Genomic DNA, 15,708 nt, shown 5'->3' with positions numbered 1-15,708 from the left:
ATTAACTTTTAAACCCACTTGCCCTGGGGGGGAAGTGGGGGTTAATTTCCACTTGCCCCCCATTTTGTGAGGGTTTTTTTTTTTTTTTTTTTGTTAGGAAAGCCATAGAATAGTTGTGAATTGCAACATAAAATGAAGATCACACATTGAGTTGAAGTTTGGTTATTGATTACTTTTTAATTGTAACAGACAATAACAATTTTATCCAAAATAGTTTTTCCTGCCTTAGTCGATTTATTTCCGTTTCACCTGCATGCAGCTGTTGTAAAGTTCAGTGTGTTTGTGTAGAACTCTCTCAGACTGTAGGTTCATTACTCGATAACGTAGGAATCATAAAATAGAAATCTATAACAAAGTTTGTATGAAGAAAACAGTAGGGTGCCAAGACTTTTGAACAGTGCTGGGTTTGTGTGTGTATGTGTGTGTGTGTGTGTGTATATATATATATATATATATATATATATATATATATATATATATATATATGAGTGATTCCACGCTTATGGGTACTGAAATGGGGACATGAACTTATTTTTAAAAATTCACCTAAAACCATTTCTTTTTTTTACCATCAGGTCACAAAACATGTAATCTTTAATGAATGATATGTTAAAAGATAACTTTAATTTTCTGAGATGTAATAAAAACATATTTATATGCCAAAGTCAGAACGTAACAGAAGTGTTGTGGACATATATATTCTCAATTTTAACAATGTAGAATTACTTTTTGAAACATAGGAAGGTGATGTTTTAGCAAATATAATTAATAAACATGTGTAGTAGAATAAACATACACATTCTTTCAATAAGATTAACATGGTATAGAGCTAGATTGTAATTAATTTGTAACAGACGCGAGATGGACAATCGTAACAGAAGTAATGGAACAGACATCATTTTGGAACTCATAGGCTTGACTTTGGCATATAAATATGTTTTTATTACATCTCAGAAAATTAAAGTTATCTTTTAACATATCATTCATTAAAGATTACATGTTTTGTGACCTGATGGTAAAAAAAGAAATGGTTTTAGGTGAATAAGTTCATGTCCCCATTTCAGTACCCATAAGTGGAATCACTCATATATAAAATATTGTGTGTGTGTGTGTATATATATATATATATATATATATATATATATATATATATAGCGCTGTCGCCTCACAGCAAGAAGGTCCTGGGTTCGAGCCCCGGGGCTGGCGAGGGCCTTTCTGTGTGGAGTTTGCATGTTCTCCCCGTGTCCGCGTGGGTTTCCTCCGGGTGCTCCGGTTTCCCCCACAGTCCAAAGACATGCAGGTTAGGTTAAGTGGTGACTCTAAATTGACCGTAGGTGTGAGTGTGAATGGTTGTCTATGTGTCAGCCCTGTGATGACCTGGCGACTTGTCCAGGGTGTACCCCGCCTTTCGCCCGTAGTCAGCTGGGATAGGCTCCAGCTTGCCTGCGACCCTGTAGAAGGATAAAGCGGCTAGAGATAATGAGATGAGATATATATATATTGTGTGTGTGTGTGTATATATATATATATATATATATATATATATATATATATATATATATATATATATATATTGTGTGTGTGTGTGTATATATATATATATATATATATATATATATATATATATATATATATATATATATATAAAATGTGTGTATGTGTATAAAAAAATTTTGGGGGGGCATCATCCACCTCTAGGCTAAAAAAAAAATGTACTGCGTCATGACAGACAGGATAATGTTTGAGTTTAAAATAATTGTTTAGTTTGTAGGTTGTGGGTGTTTTTTATACAGACGTAGCAACCTGAATCAGTGCAGCCAGTCTGTCATGACGCAGTGCAGTTTTTTTTTTTTTTTTAAATAAACCTAGAGATGAATGATATTTAAAAAAAAAAAACTGATATAAATATTTTGCACAGGACTGTGTTCCTCTGATAACAGAAACAAAGCTCCAGCTCTCGCTGCTCTTAATCTGTTCTGTTCTTTCAGGATTTATTACTCGTGTCGCTCCTTGCCGGAGTTGTTTGAACCCAATCTGGGTTTTCTGTGTCGAAAAAGGAAGCGGCTTCGCCTGTAAGAAAATCAAACCCCAGATTCTTAAGCAAACTCTTCCATCCTCACTTCCAACTTTGTTTTTGTAAAATACGTTTTAAATACAATCATGAATTTCTCTGGAGTTTTCAGGCTGAGCTCCTCTCCGTATTCTTTAACCGCTCATTTCCTCGTTGTTCTTGAAGCATTTGCTTCTGTTTAACATTTTTCTTGATAGCGGGGAGACGGTAACGCCTTTTATCTATTTATCTGTTTGAACAAACAAAAACGGCACAAAAATTAACCATGATGAAGACATTAAGCTGCTTGCATGAAAGACGGTGTCTGTCTGACCCCAGCTGTAATCACCGCGTGATGTGTGACGTCATGCACAAGGGGTCTGTAAACAGCACGTGTCCCATACTACACCAGCGGGGGTATACTATAAAATAACCCGCAAAGCAGTAAATGAAACTGAGACTAGGAAAACAGCCAAGACATAATGGCGGATACGTAGTGAGGGATGCGTTTAGGAACTGAAATAAAAGATCAAAAAGTCTAATTTTTGTGGTGCTAGTTCGTAATATATGCTCATTCCAGCTTGCCCAGTCAGGCGTGTCAGGGACAAGTTTCACTTGCCCTGGGCAATCAGGCAGGGCTTAATGTCAAGCCCTGGAATTTCACGAAACTTGACAGGATTCTTTGTTATATGTCGGTAATACACATATATTGTAATTTTGTTCAATTCAGTTGCATTTTACCAGAGTTATGGTCCGGTTACCAGCAGGGGATATTGTGCTCTCAGAGCACTCTTGTTGAAGGAGATATGCAGAGCCTTTATTTTTAAATAAATTTCTGAGTAGATAATATCTCCATCCTTGACTCTTGTATGCTGCATAAATGGGAATAAAAATATATATTTTTGAGAGTTAAAATCGACCGCAAAGTTGTCATTGGCGTTGCCCCGCTGAGCCAGCCAGCCCCGAGTGTGTGACGTCACAGCGGGAACCGGTTTTAAGGCCTTTGACAGCTATAGACCAAAGTCATATAAATAAAAAATTATGGTGAAAGTAAGAAATAGCGTTACCGACTCGCTCAACTAAGACTGATTTGACTTCACTGATTGTGGGTTGACTCTCATTAAAACAGGATGGGTGTTATAACTTATGCAATGTACATACACATGCATGCATCTTCACTGATAAAACGTAAAAGGCTCATTAAATAATGAGATGAACTGAGACGATCACATTCTGAAGCAAATTAAATAATCTTATACCGGTAACTTAAACACACAATACAGGTTACATGGATTAATCTAAATGCAGGTAAACGTTTTTGTTTATCCAAGTGAGAGTCAGAGCTTACCCGTCTGTGTTCTCGCTTCTCAAACGCTGATCTTGTGGCCAATTGTTTTTGAAACAATCTGACTTTCAGTTGTTCGTTCAGTTCTCCGGTCATTCACTTCTTCCACGTAAGGGCAAGATGGCAGCAATATCCAGTTTAGAAATCAGACGGCTGCTCCACTCATTCACTTTTCTTCATACTGTGTATTCCGCCATTACTGCTGGCCTCACTAAAACTAAAACCCAGGACGGAACGGGACGTCACCGTTTTTAGCACCAACTGCAGGGAGGTCACTGCCCGAGTGATATGTCCCATCCCATTCCGTCCCGGGTTTTAGCAGCAACCCTCGGCTCACTCCGGGAGGACTGGTGCAACTGAACTCACTTTCCTTTTAAAAAAAAAAAACAAAAGTACTTTGCTTTTCTTGTAGTTTTCTTTTACTTTAATTGTTGGTACTGCACCCTCTTTCAATCCAGGCTTATAGCCAACGCTCCTCAACAGATCAGAGGTCTCGTACGAGTCTTCAGTAAAACGTGCAGAGCAGAGGAGAGACCACTTCGTAGGCGCCCAATGTGCCCGTGAACTTCTTGCAAAATGCGTCCAAATCTTTGCAGTTTGAACATTCTTGGGCCGTGAATGCAACGTAAATCCACCTTCTGTTGTGTTCCTGCACCGGCCAGCAACACATCTCCATGGCATGGCGATAAATTAGCTCAGAATGGAGGATCGGAGTTGCAGTCAGCTGTGTTTTAGTCTAGCGGAAATGGCGATGAGACCGATAGACTTCCTGCGGTGACGTCACAGATGTCAAGGTCATTCACTCAGACCGCTACCTATATGAATCACTTTAATTGTAAAAAATTACTATATTAGATTTATCGTTAATGCTTAAAACTATTCCTGTGCCATTCTTGAGGTCTCAAGGCGTTTATAAACGAAAGTGAGGCCATGGCTCTGCGTATCTGCTTTTAAAGTTATGCTGTGATGTTGCACTATGAGGTTCCGTTTTTAAAGTTATGCTTTGAAGTTACTGCAAGGTTGTGCTCTGTGAGGTTGCACTCTGAGGTTGCATTCTTAAAGTTTCTCTGTGAGGCTGTGTTCTGTGAGGTTGCATTTTTAAAGATGCTCTGTGAGGTTGCATTTTGAGGTTACATTTTTGAGGTTGCGCTCTGTGAGGTTGCATTTTTGAGGTTGCGCTCTGTGAGGTTGCATTTTTAAAGTTTCTCTGTGAGGTTGTGTTCTGTGAGGTTGCATTTTTAAAGATGCTCTGTGAGGTTGCGCTCAGTGAGGTTGCATTTTTGAGGTTGCGCTCAGTGAGGTTGCATTTTTGAGGTTGCGCTCTGTGAGGTTGCGCTTTTCAAGTTGCTCTGTGAGGTTGCTCATTGACCTCACCCTTTGTTCTCCTTAGCTGTTAAATTTTAAGTTTAATCTGTGATGTTTAAACTTTTCTGTTACATCTTTAAGTTACACAAACGTGAGAGAATACGTGTATGAATTTGGTGTGTGTTCGTTCTCAGATCAGCGCTGTCCGGTTGCCGCGTGAACCCAGTAACCCTGAGAGATTGAAAGGCTTCGGCTACGCTGAGTTTGATGACGTCGACTCGCTCCTCCGTGCGCTCACCCTCAACGAGGAGGTAGAGTTCCACTCTACACGGGTCACTGTTACAATCACCACCACCACGTAGTGCTTCACATTCACTGTTTTTGTGTGTGTGTGTGTGTGTGTGTGTGTGTGTGTGTGTGTGTAGAACCTGGGGAACAGACGTATTCGAGTAGATATCGCAGATCAGTCCAATGACAAAGGTAAGTGAACGTGTTGGAGATAAACAGAGAAATTCCAGCAGGCTGTGATTGTGGTCCAGTTCATCATCACTGTCTGCTTTATAGGAAAATATTTCAGATTTCTCCGGCAGTTTGAGTATTTAATAAGAGAAATATCTTTAAAACTGATTTAAAGGAAATAATTTCAGCCATGGAGCTCTTTATTATCTGAAAATACAGAAGTCTTTACAAAGCAGTTTGAAGAAACTCCTTTATTTTTGTGTGTTAGAGATAAACTGATTATGTAATAGATTATTAATATATAGATATTATTTGAGCTTTGAAGAAATTCTGAAGCTGTAAATACAGCTTATTTATTTATTATGTAATAATAAATGTATTTGAAAACTTCCAGTTATGAAAATTAAATGAAGTGTGAAAGTGATCAGGAAACGGTTCAGTGATTGAAAGTGTGATGTTAAATACAAAATTTTCTCCAACATTGTTTTTTAACCATGTGTGTTTGTGTGTCTCTGATGATGTTACGGTGTTTCCTCCACAGAGCGAGATGGCGGTTCGATGTCAGGGCGTGATCGTGGGCGTGGCAGTGACAGCGGACCTGATAAGACAGATTCTGATTGGAGGGCTCGTCCCAGTGTGGAGCAGGATGACGGACCGCGCAGAGACGACGGCTACGGAGAGAGTGTGTTACTAACCACACACCTGTAATTTCACTCTGTACATTTATGCCTTTATAATTTCAGGGCCTCCTTTCTGTCCCAGGGTCACGTGACCGGTACGAGTCTGATCGATACAGGGATGGGCCGCGGCGTGATGATCGCTACGGCGGTCGTGATCGCTACGACGACCGGGATCGCTATGATGACTGGGATCGCAGGGATCGCTATGACGACCGAGGGGGCAGGGACTACGATCGTGGAGGTTAGCGGTTCAGCAGTTTGAGCACATTAATAGCACATTAGACAAATATTCATCGTTTGTTTGTTTGTTTGTTTGTTTGTTTGTTTGTTTGTTTGTTTGTTTGTTTGTTTGTTTGTTTGTTTGTTTGTTTGTTTGTTTGTTTGTTTGTTTGTTTGTTTGTTTGTTTGTTTGTTTGTTTGTTTGTTCGAGACATCTTTAATTGTCTCTGTATGAGCTTTGGGTAAGTGTGTAGTTGTGTGACCTGCAGGTTATGACTCCCGTGGTGGAGGACGCCGGGCATTCGGCAGCGGCTACAGGCGCGATTACGATGACCGGCGAGACGGAGATCGCTACGGAGATGACCGCTATGACAGACGTGAAGAGAGAGGTACAGCACTGTCAGAGAGAGAGATAATTTTTTTATTTATAATATACAAATAAAAGCCAAACCAGTAAAAACGCTCATATATGATCATTTTAAATCCTGCCTTAACTTTTTTTTTTTTTCCTCCAGCTCCTCCTCAGAGACCCAAACTGAACCTGAAACCCCGCAGTGTCCCGAAAGAGGAGGAACAGAGCGGGGGCTCGGCTATTCAGGCCAACCCGACCCGGTCTGCCTCCATATTTGGAGCCGCAAAACCTGTGGACACGGCGTCCAAGGAGAGGGAAGTGGAGGAGCGTCTGAAGAAGGAGCAGGAGCGACTGCAGAGACAGCTGGAGGAGGACATGCCCAGACCTTCAGAGAGACGACCTCGAGACCGGTGAGGACAAGGAACATGGAGTTAACCATAAAGCGTCAGAATAAACAATATAGACTGAGGGAGAAGATTGGGGAGGGGGGGAAATCTGGTAGAACACTGTCCTGTCATGAATTTTAAATTCAACTTTTAATTAAAAAAAAAGATCAGATAAATGTAGAATTAATTATGCTGTAGTTATCTGTTACCCTACATTCACAGTAACACGTGACGAGTGACTTGAGGCGCTTGTAGTTTGTCTCTTGTGGGCGTCAAATGAGTGCTGATTGTCAGTCATGGGCATGTCCCGTCTGTCCAGCGTTTTTCACTATTACGCAAAATTGCTAAACAGAAAGCTGATGTTTTATACATTTTGTCTCAAATTTTAGTTGTGTAAATTCTCTTCCTAATAATTTACACTTAACCCTTTGGGGTCAAGAGCTTCACCAGCAAAATTCAACAGGTTTAGAATGAGTAGGTCATGTATTGGGGTAAATATCTTTGTGAGTTTATCATAATACAAGCATGATAAACATATTGACAAACTTTATGCCTTACACTTTCCTCTGTGCCCAGTGCCAAATAATATTATAATTTTTAAATGACCTAAATCAGATGAAACATAAAACTTGTCACCTTCCTCAGTCACACCGGAGTCGGAGCGCTGAGCGAACACTTACACATTCATAAAACACTGTTCCCATGGTAACTGCATGATAATTACTTTCATTCTTTCGGTTTCGATTGGTTTCTCTTTCGTGGTGGGAACGCCCACCGCAAACAGGACAAAATCTGTCAGCCATAGTTCAGGCTATTTGGAGGGAAAACTTGCTGCGAGATGGCACGCGGATTTTATGCGCTTCGGATGATTCAGGACAGCGATTCGGTTCGGTCTTGAGAACAGCGACACTGATGATGAGTGGTGCCCCCCCCCCCCTTTTTCTTATTGATTTATTTTATTTTTTTAATAAACTGACTCGACCCAGCCAAAGATCAACTTGAGTAAGTAAATATTCCTGATGAGCGTATCGGTCAGTGGCGGCTGCTGGTTTTTAAAACAGGGGAAGCCCATTTTACGCATTCATCGTAAAACCTGTAGGCCGGATATCAAAGCATAGAAAAGTGTGCCCCATTAGCACAGTGAACTAGACAACCCTACCTAGTGGCAGAAAGTATTTTTGCTTGTACATTTCATGTTATAGTCTGGCTTGCCAGGCTAGTGCCTCATATCCTTAATCAAAAATATCAAACATCCAAAAATCACTGGCTATTCAACGAAGAGCCTTGAACATCATACCCTGATATGCAACACAGAGTCTTTAACACAACACCCAGCTGTGCGACACATCCTTGAACATCTTCTGCAACACAGTCTGGAAATTCATAACCAGGTAGGCTATGCAACACACACAACCTTGAATATCATACCCAGGTATAACCTATAACACAGAGCCCACCATTCTCTTAACATTACTGAACAATATACACACTTCAGATTCATGAACATGAACACTATTTATACACAAATTCTGCCCTCCGCTCCTTTTCCAGAAAATGGTCTGTGACCCTGTCATACCAGCTGGTTGTGCTTTCCAGAGACTTCACCAATTTCTGTTAGCAGCTAGCACTGCAGATCCCAATAAGGCTCAAGCTAGCCTACAACCAGATTGAACTACAAATGAAATAAACGAGTGAATTCACGAATGATTAAACTGATAGAATGGATGAAAGTTAACGGAGCACAATGAGTAATATTTACATTTATTTACAGAGTAATGTACAGAGACATCAATGAGAAGAAACGTTTATATGAAAAGAAATTCGGACAGCACTTTGGCACACGACTACACTTTCTCGACATCCACTAGGGACTGACTGATCATACTTCCGTGTTCCTTGCCGAAGTACCGCCCTCCTCATGTCTTTCAAACACTACCTCCAATAATCCTTTATCAGCCCGGCTTCTTGTCCCTCCCACTGTCTCATTTAGTCCCAGAGAAGCCCGGCTTCCCTGGAAGTGACGATTTTGTTGATTTTAACCAATAACAACTAGCCGAAATTGGCTGTTCAGAGCCGTCTCGTAGACTGCAACGGATACCCGGCTGCCAGTCAGTGTTGCCAGATACTGCTGACGTTTTCCATCCCAAAATATATTCAAAACCTGCCAAAATGCACTTAAAACCGCCCAATCTGACAACACTGCTGCCAGTCCATAGAGCCCATTGAAATAAGAAAGGTTACAGCCTGGCAGCAAAGGTGATTCTCGTAGCGAACTGCAAGTTCGTCAGACATCACTCAAATAAGTTACAGGATAGTTATGAACATAAATACAATCTTGGGCATATGTTATGCAAGTTATTGTTTTAATGAGAATTCAACGTCGTAGACGCCACAGTTTGGGGAGAGAATTTTAGGGGAAGCTCGGCTTTCCTTGTTGTCTCTGAGAAATCGCCCCTGGTATCGGTTAATGTGCGCGGTGTTGTGCAGACACAGGAAAAATGACTCCACAATTTTTCCGGAGTTAAAAGTATTTTTCTCAAAAATAGTTAATTTTGCTCTGTTTTGAGTTTAGAGAGTAAAATTTGGAGTGGGAGCAAAATTACAGAGTAAGTGTGTAACAGAGTTGATTGTGGCTCTGAACTGAGTAAAATCGTACAAGAGTTAATTTCAAGACTCACTGAATCGAGTCAAATCCCAAAATAAAGTCAAATAGCAGATAAATGAAGGTGCTGTAAAAAGCAGTTTTAGAACAGTGTTGGAATGTGTGGAAAAAAACACGACCTTACCCATTGGGACGTCACCTGATGGGATTAAGAGTTAATCTGATGGGATTAAGAGATGGCAGTGGGAGGGGTTTTCACTCTTCTCATTATCCCCTGCTAAACTTTGGTCAAGTGACCAAAATAGTTCGACACAGTGGGTAAGGTCCAGGGCCTTACGTTAGCACCCGCCCACCCGCCAAATGTGGGTAAAATTGGGCTTTGGCGGGTAATGACTTTAGTCTCGCTAGTCTCTTTGGCGGGTGGTTTATTCTGTGGTATGACAATATATTTTAATTGTAGTTTTCACTGAAGGCATCTGATATAATAAACGCATTGCAATGTAATATTACGCACCTACAACTCCCATGAGCACCTGCATAAACATTCTGACAACATGTTAGAATTGTTTAGAACGTTCGTTAACGTCTCAGATAAAATCAGTGATGCGGTAACCTGCGGTTAATGAACGAAGCAACAAAGTTGCTGACGACTGACAAGTGGCGGCGTATAGCTGGAGTTTCAAACCCTGCTGCTCAGGGAAAAAGGGGCAGAGATGCGCAGGGCCGGAGCAGCATTTTAAAATCACCAAGGTCCGTGATGCGCAAAGCGCGTGCCGAAAAAATTTTCGACATGTTTAAATGAGAGGGTGAATTACACACCACACGAGATCTATTCCTGAAATTACTTTTAATGGTGTTTGAACTGAATATCATCAGTTTTGAAAAAAAAAAAAATCATGTGGCAAGAGTAAGAATAATTTAAGCTTGTTTAATGCTTTGATCTGGCCCAAGCAATGAGGACAAAAGTTACCCAACCATGTAGCCTATAACAATCTGGCATCCATTACAACTACACAAAAAAAAAAATTCTGGGAAAAAAAATCAGTACACACCACCATGTTTTAGGCAAAGTTATCCAAGGAAAACATAAGTTGAAACTTTCCACTCTATTGCTTTGGCTTATCGAATGATTTATTTTTAAAATCACAAACAAGGTAGCAGAGGCGATTCTAGAGTCTGTTGTGGCCCCAAGCAAAAATTTCCAGGGGTCCCTTCTGACCAGTGTTCATCACCAATATGTTATAAATAATCTGACACCAACGAAAAATGTATGAAACCAAAGTTTTTTTAAATTCCAAATGTGAAAATACAATGGTAAAGAACAATAAAAAACAAAATAAATAAGCCCTCGGGCCCTGACTCTCGGGGGGGCCCTGGGCCAGGGGGCCCCAAGCAGTTGCCTGCCTTGCCTGTTCACAAGCTGCACGTCTGCAAGGTAGGCTGCAATTGCGCTGCTTCAAAAATGTAAATTGAACAGCTTGATGGAAGTGCGCTGATGGTTCCCATGGAAACCCTGTGTCTCCTGCACTGCGTTCCTCACCTGAGTCGCGCGCTCATTCGCTTTTGTGTTCTTGGTCTCAGAGCCGCGCGCACCAAACAGACACACAAGACAGAATCAGCGTTTAACATAATTAACAATGCACTTTTTATGGAGACGTTTTAATGTTATTCTTTATTTATTTTTTTATCCAGTTGAATATTTAGCGTACAAATATATTTTCAGCTCTTAAAAATGACTGAGGTCCGGACCCCAGGGGCCTCAGAGCTGGCTACAGCCATGGAGATGAACAAGACACTAATAGGAAGATAAGACAGTTCAGTGACAAATGGAAGTTCGGGTGAGATTGGCTAGTTCATAGCAAAACCGAAAATACCCTGTACTGCGAAGACTGTAGAAAATCTGGCAAAGACAGGCACCAGTAATTTTAAACTCGAAACTATAAAAGACCACGAAAAGTCAAATGTACACATCGGTACTATAACATCAAAACAGGCGAAGACGGCTGGTTCACTACAGGACAGCATTGCTTTCAGTCCCTGGCTGTCATGAAGTCGGCTGAGCTGGAGAGGATGGAGCTGCTGTTTAGAAATGTTCACGCGATTGGAAAGAAGTTGATCTCGCCCCAGCTATCAACTTATGGCCTGCTGGAAGCCTCAGGTCACGAAGACCATTTTTCATGGACCATTCAGACTCATCTGATGATGAATGTAATGAGGACATTTAATGTCTCTCTCTACACATGCTCACACACGCGCGCGCGCGCACACACACACACACACACACACACACACACACACACACAATTAATAGACTATACATAATACTTGATAATACACATAATACTTGCATATCAAAACATCAAATTTTTTCAGTGATAAATGTTTTGAATTGGACTTTTAATATTAGAATCAGTTCAGTTGTGCTGAATGTTATTTTTCATATTATACGATATTTCATATTGTAAGGGGCTTGAATTTGAGTTCAATAAACAGAATACTCTCTTTATATTTTTGTCTGAACTGGTTGCATGTTTTCATATAGGGAGCGACCTTAACAGCACTGAATACTTGAGTGCTACTGTAGAGATACATTATACGCTGCCGTTCATAATTAAATCTAGATCTTCCGAACTTTTAACGCATCATGGTGAAGAAAAAACTGCGATTTCCTGGCAATAAAATTGTGGCTAGTGAAAAGGCTGAATGGCTAGTGACTCAGGAAAACCACTAGCCACAGTGGCCAGTGAGCAAAAAAGTTAATGTAAAGCCCTGGTAAGGTCATGTTTGTTTGTTTTTTTGTTTTGTTTGTTTTAATAATACACATTCCAACACAGTTCTTAACCTGCTTTTTTTTTTTTAAAGATTTTTGGGGGGCTTTTTTCACCTTTATTGGATAGGACAGTGTAGAGACAGGACAGGAAATGAGTGGGAGAGAGAGACGGGGCGGGATCAGGAAATGACCTCGGGTCGGAATCGAACCCGGGTCCCCGGATTTATGGTATGGCACCTTATCCACCTGAGCCACGACGCCCCCTAGACCTGCTTTTTACAACATCATTTAAGTATAATCATGACATACAGACTACAGAGATTATTGTAGCTGAACTTGTGCTGAATGCAAAAAAAGTCATATGACTGAAAATACTGCTAATATTTCTTGAAATTGATGACAAGTCAAGTTTATTTGTATAGCACTTTTAATAGTAAACATTGTCGCAAAGCAGCTTTACAGAATTTGAACGACTTAAAACATGAGCTAATTTTGTCCCTAATCTATCCCCAATGAGCAAGCCTGTGGCGACGGTGGCAAGGAAAAACTCCCTCAGACGACATGAGGAAGAAACCTCGAGAGGAACCAGACTCAAAAGGGAACCCATCCTCATTTGGGCAACAACAGATAACATACAGCATGACTATAACATTAACAGTCCTAACAAAGTCAGCTTCGTTGATGCTATAAACCCCCCACCGACAGAAACCCGAGCGCAAAACCATTCACGACAACAGCCGTCCCAAAGTCAGCAAATCAACTGTAGTCCTCAGCCATAAAAGCATTACTGTAAGAGTCCAGAGCGTCCTCCAGGTGTGACTTTCAACTGTCCACATGGGGCCGTCCTCCACAGGAGCGATGTGATGAGACTCCAACCGGACACAGGGCACCAGGATGGATCAGGCAGGTCCGAAGAGCAGAAGAGGTTCAGAGTCTCGATCCTCAGAGGGACCGGGGGGCGGGAGGAGAAAACGCAGGTTGTTAGGTATGCCCAATGTCACCTGAATAAGTAGGAACAGTATACATTTTGCGCCGAGTACAAGCAGGGACTCCGGCAACTAACTATGACAGCATAACTAAAAGGGGAGAGCCAGAAGGTAACACAGGCATGAGGGGCCCCGGGACATAAAGCAGCAGCCACTACACCGTCAACAAACTCGAGTGAGCAAGCGAGTGGGGACTGACAGCATCCATACATCCCAGTTTACCAAAACATATTTTCTAGTTCTAGTAAGGACTCTTGCTGCTGCATTTTGAACTAACTGGAGCTTGTTTATGCACTTATTGGAACATCCAGACAGTAAGGCATTACAATAATCCAACCTGGAGGGAACGAAAGCATGAACTAGTTTTTCCGCGTCATGTAGCGACATTAAATTTCTTATCTTGGCAATATTTCTGAGATGAAAGAAAGCTGTCCGGGTAATGTTATCAATGTGAGTTTTGAATGAAAGACTGGGGTCAGTAATCACTCAGGTCTTTTACTGCTGCACGTGTGTGTATCCTCCAACATAGCCCACTTCTGGTTCAAAGCCTCATGCAAAATTAGCTATGATGTCATTTGCAAATGAAGAATACTACCCTGTTCCTCACAGGAGTAGTGTCCAGGGCGTGAGAATGAACATTTACTGCCCAGTCACATGATCTCTCTGTCTCAATCTCCCTCCGTCCACATGCCTTATTAGTTTACCCAGTTTCATTATGAAAGCCTACCAAGAATTTATCAATCATCTGAATTAAAATTCAAATGATTGATAAATGTTATGTTATGTAATGTTATCAATGTGAGTTTCGAATGAAAGACTGGGGTCAATAATCACTCCAAAGTTATTTACTGCTGCACGTGAAGAAACAGAAAGGCCATCCAGAGTTACTGTGGAATCAGAAAACTTACTTCTAGCTGCATGTGGTCTGAGTACAAGTACTTCAGTCTTGTCAGAGTTAAGCAGAAGGAAGTTAATAAGCATCCAGTGTCTAATGTCCTTCACACATTCCTCAATTCTATTAAGCTGGGGCCACATTACAGAAACTTCCTAAGTGTAAAATCCTATCTTATCTTAAGTTAGGAAGGCATTTAGGAGTTTTGGTATTACAGGAGGAGGTTTCCTAACTTAACTTAGGAAGAAATCCTATCTTATCTTAAGATAGGAATTTAGCCATTACAGAACCATCCTAAGTTAGGAATATCTTAAGTAAGGATGCCCAAGTTACAAGGCTATACACTCTGTCCTAAAATTCGAATTTTCAACTGTCAGTAACTGAAAAAATGGCAGCAGCACTGCTAGTAGGTCTGTATGAGGATGAAGAGAAAAGAAATTTAATGGTTGAAAGGCTACTGAGACCACATAATGACATGTTGAATTTTTCGGATCGTGTTTTGATGTCTTTTTATCGCCTGCCAAGACATTTAATTTTGAATTTGGTGGAGGAGTTGCGTCCAGCCCTGGAAAGACCCACAAGGAGACACAGAGCCTTGCCTATGGTGATGCAGGTAACAAATGCTCTGCGTTTTTTTGCCAAGGGTGACCTCCAGACTGAGGTTGCAAGCCTGTCTTCGGTGTCACAGCCATGTATTTCAAGGAATCTCATGGAAGTCACTAAGGCCATCTGCAGTCTTACACCTAACTACATACAGTTTCCATGTGGAGAAGAGCTGCAGCGGATTAAGGAGGAGTTTTTAAGGCAGAGTGGGATGCCAGGGGTAATTGGACTTCTTCTCGTCCACCGCCACAACTAAAGCCTCCAGCTCGTCGTGCGCAAAATTAAATGCCCTCCGCTTCTTTTCTGTCATTTTTGTCAGCTTTTCTGAAGACTTTCTAGGGCCAAGTTTACATTAGACCGTATCTGTCTCGTTTTCTTCGCGGATGCACTGTCCGTTTACATTAAAACGCCTGGAAACGGGAATCCGTCAGGGTCCACGTATTCAATCCAGATCGTGTCTGGTCCGGTGCTGTGTAAACATTCAGAATACGCGGATACGCTGTGCTGAGCTCTAGCTGGCGTCATCATTGGACAACGTCACTGTGACATCCACCTTCCTGATTCGCTGGCGTTGGTCATGTGACACGACTGCTGAAAAACGGCGCGGACTTCCGCCTTGTATCACCTTTCATTAAAGAGTATAAAAGTATGAAAATACTGCAAATACTGATGCAAATACTGCCCATTGTGTAGTTATGATTGTCTTTAGGCTTGCCATCCTTCCACTTGCAAGTGGTAAGTGACTTGCGCATGCCTGATATGCACTGGGATCACACACACAGCGGCTCAGTCCCGAATCACTGCTCGTGCGCTTCACTCGCGCGCTCTGTGAGCTGCGCAGGGCCGGAGTGCGCACCCTCCAGAGGGCACTCGCTGTTCAGGGCGGAGTGATTTGGAGCACAGGATGCCTGCGGAGCCGAGCGTATCCGTGTATTGGCGTTGCTGTGTGCACGCGAATCGTGTATTGGCGTTGCCGTGTGCACACGAATCGTTTTAAAAACGTTAATCTGATGATCCGCTGATACGGTCTAATGTAAACCCCACCTAGGTCTTTAGACC

At 41.5% G+C, this 15,708-nt stretch overlaps 1 protein-coding gene across 1 annotated transcript in view; it reads left to right on the top strand.

Moving 5' to 3' along the window:
- Window positions 1-15,708, top strand: part of eif4bb (eukaryotic translation initiation factor 4Bb) — a 67,374-nt gene that overhangs the window by 28,479 nt on the left and 23,187 nt on the right. Inside the window, exons 4-9 of the mRNA XM_060920206.1 lie at window positions 4,895-5,011; window positions 5,126-5,180; window positions 5,701-5,841; window positions 5,922-6,080; window positions 6,328-6,447; window positions 6,574-6,820. Of these exons, the coding sequence (XP_060776189.1) occupies window positions 4,895-5,011; window positions 5,126-5,180; window positions 5,701-5,841; window positions 5,922-6,080; window positions 6,328-6,447; window positions 6,574-6,820 (839 nt within the window). The remainder of the gene's footprint in view (window positions 1-4,894; window positions 5,012-5,125; window positions 5,181-5,700; window positions 5,842-5,921; window positions 6,081-6,327; window positions 6,448-6,573; window positions 6,821-15,708) is intronic.

This window comes from Neoarius graeffei, chromosome 4 (assembly GCF_027579695.1).
Source record: "Neoarius graeffei isolate fNeoGra1 chromosome 4, fNeoGra1.pri, whole genome shotgun sequence".
NCBI lineage: Eukaryota > Metazoa > Chordata > Actinopteri > Siluriformes > Ariidae > Neoarius > Neoarius graeffei.
Note: the sequence above shows the minus strand (reverse complement) of the source record. Positions and strands in the feature narration are given on the sequence as shown.